This window comes from Nanorana parkeri, unplaced genomic scaffold (genome assembly GCF_000935625.1).
Source record: "Nanorana parkeri isolate BGI_ZX_2015 unplaced genomic scaffold, ASM93562v1 scaffold747, whole genome shotgun sequence".
Taxonomy (NCBI): domain Eukaryota; kingdom Metazoa; phylum Chordata; class Amphibia; order Anura; family Dicroglossidae; genus Nanorana; species Nanorana parkeri.
The window spans coordinates 7,384-15,643 of record NW_017307015.1 but is presented as its reverse complement, the minus strand read 5'-3'; the positions used below and the strand labels follow the sequence as shown (position 1 = coordinate 15,643).

Sequence of the window (8,260 nt, the reverse complement as noted above, 5' to 3'; positions counted from 1 at the left end):
CTGTAAATCTATTGCTATAGTGTGCTGGACGTGTGTTATATATATATATAGTACATATATACAGGATGCACAAAATAAATAATTTATTGTTGGAGATGAGGCAATGGTTTTATGTAGATTTTTAGCTAAAATCACGTTTAGCTTATTTAACCTACATCTAAGCTATTTTATCTATTCTGTTGTTCCATATCAATAAATGGTAACTAATGCGTTGAAATAAAATGGTGCTAAACATGCTCTCCTGGTCTCTTCTGGTGAGAAAGATCAATGTTCAGAAAGTTCTGTACAACACTACCCATGGCCAACGGGGGTTGGTGGCAAGGGGACATGTTGGCGTTGGATCTGTCCAAGATTTAGGTCTTGTGGTTCTCTTTTTATTGCCACTTGGCAAACCATTTCTTAGTTTGCAACTTTATTTAATTTGTGAACAATGTTTCACCCCTTTTAAACTGTTGGATTTAAATACTGACTGTTTAAAGGAGAACTATGAGGTTAAGGCTTTTCCCCATAGTTCTCCTTAGGGTAATGGGAGGACACAAACTAGCATCCTCCCGTCACCCTAGGCTCAGTATACCGCGAGCTGCAGGTCGCGGTATACTGAGACGCCACAGCTGAAGCGGATCCTGACAATTGTGCCTGGATCCGCCCAGCTGCGTGACTGACAGCTGGCTCTGCTATCTAGAGGCAGAGCCAGCTGTACCCGCCCCCTCCAGTCTGCGCTGGCGGATCGGAGCGGGGAGGGGGAATCCAGCCCCTCCCCTGTCACGGCAGAGAGCCGTGGCAGGATCGAGAGGTGAGCAAACGCCGGTATTTGTTCGCTCAACTCCCTATCTACTGAGCCGACCTGTGACAGTCTCATTCTCACAGGTCAGCTAGAACTATGAGGTGAGTGAAAAACACTCACCTCATAGTTCTCTTTTAAGCCTACCATGGATATTCCCATCTTGTTGCTGTCATAAAAGATAGCTTTCCTCATTGTCTTAAAGGATTTCAGCGCTGATATCTTTATCTTGCAAGACTCCATTCTTTACAATTGTCTTGCTCTGGTTAACCTAAGATTTCTTAACACTTAATCTATTCGGGTCTACTTAAATGCCACCGCCCACTTAATAAAATAATATTTTTCTTTGTAATCCTGGATGAGCCTCGCAAAAGCTCTCTGGTTTCCAAGGCAACAATATCCTGGTGTATTGGTAAAACAATTTTTAGGCATGTGCCTTAAGACATTGGGATCACGTCACTGCTTACTCCACAAGGACATTCAGTGCCTCCTGGGCTTTTTGCAGTCAGACTCCAGATATAGAAAGCCACAACTTGGTCCTCTGTTCTTACCTCTTAGCTTTTCTGAGTTTTACAATGTGAACAATGTAGTAGCAGCAGATGAAAATTTTGCCCAAAAGGTTCTGTAGGCAGTCATGTGATTTCTCTTGTTCTTAGGCTTCAAGGATCTTCTCCAGTGTTCATTGTAGGACACAGCTGCCTCCCCTATTTTTATTTTTTTTGATTGGTGCTATGATATTTTTTGACTACATTGCTACTGCCATGCTTAATAAGGAGGGTCATTATCACCTTCGGGCTGGCCCCTTTTACTTTTGTAACTTTAGCATTCAGTCAGTTCTCCAGTAGCTGGCCACTTGTCATGAAAAAGGAATTGTGTCCTTTAATTAACATCAAAGAAAAGGGTTTGTCAGTGTGTACAAAAAAAAAAAGCAATTCTAAGGTACTAAACCTTCCCAAATTTCCATAGAACTAATAAAAAAATGTTTTGGCTGGAAATTGTCTTTAATGTTGTATTTAGAAAGCCCTGTGACAAGCAATGGCATGAAAAATTATCAGAACTATTTTTTTTTCGTGCAGATTGAATACTGTGGTAAGGCGCTTTCATGGATAGTTGATGCCCTTCAAGAAAGTGGCATGGTAAAAACCACTAAACCACCTCCAGTCTTTAAGTAAGGTAAGCAGTACATATAAATACTACACATTAAGAAAAGTACCACTTTCATCTATACTTCCACTTCTGAAAGAAAAGGCTGGAAATGTTTAGGAGGCCTTGATTGTCCAGTTTACCATTGTTTATACATACAGGAAAGCATACATTTTAAAAGCCTCTATACCTATAAAAGTGTTGCAAAATTGAGAAATTCAAATGGAAAAAGTAATAAAAATAGAGACTTTTCTTCAGTGAAAAGGACATGTCAAAACACAGAGTGAATCCAGGGAAATAGGCAGCTGAAAATATGTAACAGTCAAGTTTTGCTCTACTGCCCCCAGATCCACTCTGCTAGTCCTTAATATGATAGGCAGCCTCATTAAGGAAATTGAATATGGTAAAAAAAAAAAATATGCACTAACCAGTGGCGTAACAAACACCATAGTGACCCAGGCGGCCGCTATAGGGCCTGGGCACAGTGGGGCCCGGTCAGATGACTGGGTCGCTATGGGATCCTCTGCTGGTGGCTTTCACTGTCGGCTGAAGACGAACACACCGCTGTTCAGATCACAGATCACTGTTCAGATCACTGATTAGTGATCACTAATCTGTTCAGCAGCGCGTTCCTCTCCACAGAGTCAATGAGAGCCAGCAGTGGAGGAGGAGGCGGGGCTCGTGGTCAGCAGCAGGGGAAGAGGCAGGGCCCGGTGACTAAGGAGGAGGCGGGGCCCTTCATCGACCGTGAAGGAAGAGGAGGCGGACAGGTAAGGAGTGCGACCAGCCCACCTGAAGGTGACCCTCCATGGCCCACCATAGAGAGTCTATGGTGGGCTCTGCAAGTTCACCCTCAGGTGGGATCTCGAGTGGGCTCTGCAAGGGGTATAACTAGAAATCATGGGGTCCCATACAAAATTTTGCTATGGGGCCCTGTGATTTCTAGTTATGCCCCTGGCACTAACTAAAAAATATTAGAATTGCATCATAGAAAAAACATCATCAGGCACATCAAGGTAATCTATGTCATCAAATGGACTTTTACTCTTTATAAAAGACAAACCAGGGGCTCTTAAAATAGTGCAATAAAAACCACAAACAGAAAACATGCTAATGAAGTTGCACTTACAAATATAATGAGATAAAGACTTAGGCCTGGTTCACACCTATGTGGCACCGTTTTTGCACGTGCGTCAACAGCATGCAGTTATTTGCGCATTGTGCACATTTGTATGCGTACCTGAAGACACGCGTTTTGATTGGCAGCTCATAAAACATTGTGGGCAACGGAAGAACGCACGTATAAACGAGCAAAAACACTCACGAAAATGTTCGACATGCTTCTGTCGCACTTTTGTGGGCATTTCCAATGAAGTCTATGGGGCAAAAAAACACTTTTAACTGCCCAAAGAAGCTCCTGTATCTTTTCCGGTGTTTGGCATTTTTCTGCTCAGATGTGAACCAGGGCCATTGAAAATCATGGGATTTCTTGTGTTGGGCATTTAAAAGCACTTTTCAAACTGCTCAAAAACTCGTAGGTGTGAACCAGGCCTTATGTGTGACTGATGGCAATATACAGTACCTGGTGGAGGTAAGCAATGCCAATCAATCCTTACAAGGATATTCACTTTTAACCAATCTTGCTCCATGGGGCATAACTCTTTATATATCAATGGTCATCATTAGTGATGGGCTGAACACACCCGAGTTCGGTTCAAGTTTGAACTTTAGAACATTGAAAAAGTTTGAACTCGAACTTCGAACTCAATGAAAGTCTATGGAACCAGAACTCTGAAAATCAAATGTCCCCATTTAGAAGCCTTATATGCAAGTTATTGGCCATAAAAAGGGTATGTGGACTCGGGTACTGCCCTGGGGAACATGTGTCAATGAAAAAAACACTTAACCATTTGAAGTCCCGGGTGTTAAACCCCCTTCCTCTCCTGGCCATTTTTCAGTATTTAGCGATGCAGTACTTTGACTGACATTTATTCCGTCATGCAACGCTGTACTAAAATGAATTGTATACCATTTTTTTGGGGACAGATATCGCTTTCTTTTGGTGGTATTTAATCACCACTGAGGTTTTTATTTTTTACTATAGTAAGGAAAGGTTACAGAAAAAACAGTTTTCCCTATATTAAATTATAAAACATTACATGTTCAGCCTTAGCATATTCTGAATACCTTCCAGGAGGCAAAATTGATATTTCGAAAGTCTATAGAGGCATACAATTACCTTAGTTGAACTAGATATAGTGGGGGGGGGGATGGAATCTATCAAACCTGGAGCAGATTTGCACTGCAGCCAATCAGCATATCTCTCTTTTTCAAGTCTTATGCTGGGCACACACCATACAACCATCGCAAGACTTTTGTCTTGCGATGGTTGTAAGGTAATTAAAAAAACGATCTGCCTATCTTGGACAGGCAGATCGTACTTGCCGTACTTGCAGATCGTACCTGAGGGGCGGGCTTACGATGACCGCAATGCCGAACGGGCAGTGTGCGCTTGCGCACACCGGCCCGTTCGGCTTTTATCTCACGAACCTGCTACACACCCGCCGAACATTGTACAATGCTCGACGGGTTTTTGAAAATGTTCGTAAGTTAAAAGTCGTGCGACCTTACAGTAGTAGATATCGCACGGCTTCCACACACCTTACGATAATCGTACGATCGCGGGATTTCCCGCGATTATCGTATGATTATCGTAAGGTGTGTGGGCACTCTTACCTGAGCAAACTGAAGAGATGCTAATTGGTTGCCATGGGCAATTGCTCCAGATTTGATAAATTCCCCCCAGTGTCTTTCTTAAACTTCACTATGTAAGTCAGTTCAATATTAGTGTGTTTTTCAAATAAATTGTACTTTTGGACGTTCAAGGTATTAGGTTTTTTAAGTGTCTGGAAGACCAATTCTCTGTGCTTCCAAGAATAACCCCTTATATTCTTCTAGAACAGAATTTGTATTGATGCTGATATAGCAGATTCCAGGTGTCAGTGTTTTAGTGCAAGATTGATTGTTATGGTCAACACAAACACTTCGGCATATCTTATGGAAGAACTAATTAGTAATTAGAAATTAAAAATATAAAAATGTTTGTTTTAAAATAAATATCAACACTTTTCCCAGTATTCCTGACATAAGTATTTTCATCCACCATCCATGTTACAGTGTTCATGCTGGAGGCCAGTGGCGGAACTATCGCCATAGCGACCCAGGCTATAGGGCACAGGGGGACCCCGCCAGGACCAGGAACAAAGAGGTCCCCCTAAAGCCCTGCAGGCTATGGCATCGCAGACTGCAGGACTGTAGCTGGACTGTGAGGAGGAACACGCCACTGTCAAGATATGGGCAGCAGCGCGTTCCTCCTCATACCCGCTGCTGAGTCAGTGACATCCAGCAGCTGCGGTGGAGGAGGCCTGGGATCGACGGCGGTGGTGGAGGAGGAGGCGGGGCCCAGCCGGACTTGGAACTTCATCGGACTATCGGGAGGGTGTCCGGGGGCGTGTGAAGGGCTTGTCCCTGCGCACAAGTGCACTGCGTCAACAGGCCGGTGATTGTCACAGACCAATTCAGCATATCTGCGGCTGCAGGGCTCGAGGGCTCGACCATCCATGCAAGCGCACTAAGGCATAATGTCCATAAATCTCATGGACCAACGCTGCTGGTGAATGCTAATGAGCATGCATGGGTCATGTTTATAATGAAAACTAAAAAATAAATTAAAAATATATACTGTGCTTATTTATGAACATATATAAAATATAAATATATAAGTACTTGTATATAGAGAGAAAAGAAGCTAACTTCTGCTTGCCGGGCTTGATGTTTGGAGGGGGGGTTGAAGAGGAGTACCTCAGCCCTGCTCCTGACTGACATCCAACCCCCTCCTCCCCAGGTCCCATAGCGGCCGCATGTTGGTAGTTCCGCCACTGATCACTTTAAATATAACACAGGTTTTATTTCAGGACTTGTTCACCACATATACTTTGACCTACGTTAATCTGCGCAAATCAACACAGGCACAACGATAGGGCACGTAAAAAACAAATGTTTTCTATGTGCCCTGTTCACACCACAATGCTGCATGGAGCTGGATTGCAGTGCTTTGGGTAAAAATGAAGATATGCTGCATTTTTGCACAACACTGCACCTCGCCTAATGTCATTTCCATAGAAGCCAGAATATTTTTGATGCAGTAGCTTTGAAATGTATGTGTTAGATAACATGCAATAAAAGAGAGGGAATTATTTCCTTCAAGATTAATGGTGTTTTCTTTTTCTAGGTCATGCTCTGGGATACTTCCTGTTTACTGTCAATAATAGGACAATAACACTCCACGGATTCGGTGCTGCACTGGATTGAAAGCTTTGTTGGCCTAATAGTGAAAAATTGCACTTTGTAAAACACGTTTTCCTAGTAACTGCCCTGTCTGTCCTAATCATTCCAGTCCTATGTAAATTACCAGATTTAATTTTGATACCTGAACTGATGACCTTTACTGTCAAGTGAACCCTGTATATGAAAAGAAGCAAAACCTATTGTAGTTTTATGATGTTGTAGTTTAGTTGGATACATTTATTTTGTGCCTTTTGACATTCCTGTTGTAGCTACCATTTTGTGCATTGGAGCCATGCTCAGCTTATAAATTCACTGCTAAGGGCAACCCTACTGCAACAGAATGGTGCGGTGGGTTGAGGATCATGTAACATGTAAATCAGAGTGAACAAAGCAGCAGTTTTTAATAGAATTTTAAATATCTTTACTGCAAAAGAACAGCTAGTTCCATACAGGACGTCCTTCTCATGCCGTCATGTACATACAATGTTATGTTATAATTTTTCTATTAAAACATTAAAAATGCAGTGTCCAGTTTTATATGGTTTAAGTGCAATACAGTTTACATTTTGAAGGTTTTAATAGATGCAACATAAACACTTTGTTTTTATTTCATTTGAAATGTCGTTTTGGATTGGAGGAAATACAAAAGAGAAAGGTGCAGGCCAAGCCAAGGAATCCTTAAAAAGCTCTGGAGCTGAGCGGGAACTTTAAATTGAAAACAAATTTTTGCACATTAGTTACATTAATCTCCCCACTCAAATTGAACGGAGTTACTCTTTAACCGATTATGGTCATTACTATGGTTGTTTGCTAGTACACATTGGTTCACTCACAAAATGGCTGCAGTCTCTACCTTCTAATAGGCAAACTTTGAAACCTAGACAATTAAAGCCAACAGTATGGCCATGCTAAGTTCTCAATTAAAGCTGGCCATACACTCTCCAAATTTCTCTCGTGCAGTACGGGAAGGGCCACCCCCGCCTTGAATTCTGTGGGTGTATATGCAGGGGCGGACTGAGCCGGGTGGCAATTGCCCCCGGGCCTCTCTAATGCCTTTAAAAACGCCCCCCGCCGGCGCCACCGCAGCGGTAATCACTCTTTTTTATCTCTCCCCTCTCGGCCGTTCTGCTGCAGAGGCCGTAAGTGGAGAGATAAAAGAAGTGCCTGCCCCTGCAGTGGCGCCTGCTGGGACAGTTTTTACAGGAGAAGAATTCTTTTTTTGATGCCCGTGTAACGATCGGGCCCCCCTGGCGGCCACGGACGGCAGCTCCCTCCCCTTTCAGCTGCTATAGGCTGGGAGGGAGACTGCACACGATTGGCCGGCAGCATAGTTATGCTGCGTGGGACTAAAAGTCAGAGTGAGCAGGAGACACCATGAGGCAGCTGAAGGCATCGCCTCAGGACATGCAGGCAACTTCACTGCTCCCCTCCTCCCCCCACCACCAGGAGAGGAAGAGAAGAGGGCACATTACCTGAAGAAGGAAGTAAAAGTACAACTGTAAGTACCTGTTCTTTTTGTGTGACCTCTGCACTGCGTACATGCTGACCTCTACATTCCATGCTGGCCTCTTCACTGCATGCATACTGACCGCTGACCTCTACATTCCCTCGCTCACCTCTGCACTGCATGCATACTGACCGCTGACTTCTACATTCCGCTGCTGACCTCTGCACTGCGTACATACTGACCGCTGACCCCTACATTACACTGCTGACCTCTGCACTGCGTACTTTCTAACCTCTACATTACACCGCTGCCCTCTGCACTGCGTACATACTGACCTCTATATTACACCGCTGGCCTCTGCACTGCATACATACTGACCGCTGACCTCTACATTCCCCCGCTGACCTCTGCGCTGCATTACATACTGAACTCTGACCTCTGCATTACACCACTGACCTCTGCACTGCATACATGCTGACCTCTACATTACACCGCTAGCCTCTGCACTGCATACATACTGACCGCTGACCTCTACATTCCCC

At 43.7% G+C, this 8,260-nt stretch overlaps 1 protein-coding gene across 1 annotated transcript in view; it reads left to right on the top strand.

The window, feature by feature from the left end:
- TRPM4 (transient receptor potential cation channel subfamily M member 4) overlaps positions 1-6,256 on the top strand; it is a 115,909-nt gene extending 109,653 nt beyond the window's left edge. The window contains exons 24-25 of the mRNA XM_018564365.1: positions 1,858-1,954; positions 6,216-6,256. Of these exons, the coding sequence (XP_018419867.1) occupies positions 1,858-1,953 (96 nt within the window). The 3' untranslated portion in view covers position 1,954; positions 6,216-6,256. The remainder of the gene's footprint in view (positions 1-1,857; positions 1,955-6,215) is intronic.
- Positions 6,257-8,260: the final 2,004 nt, after the last annotated feature.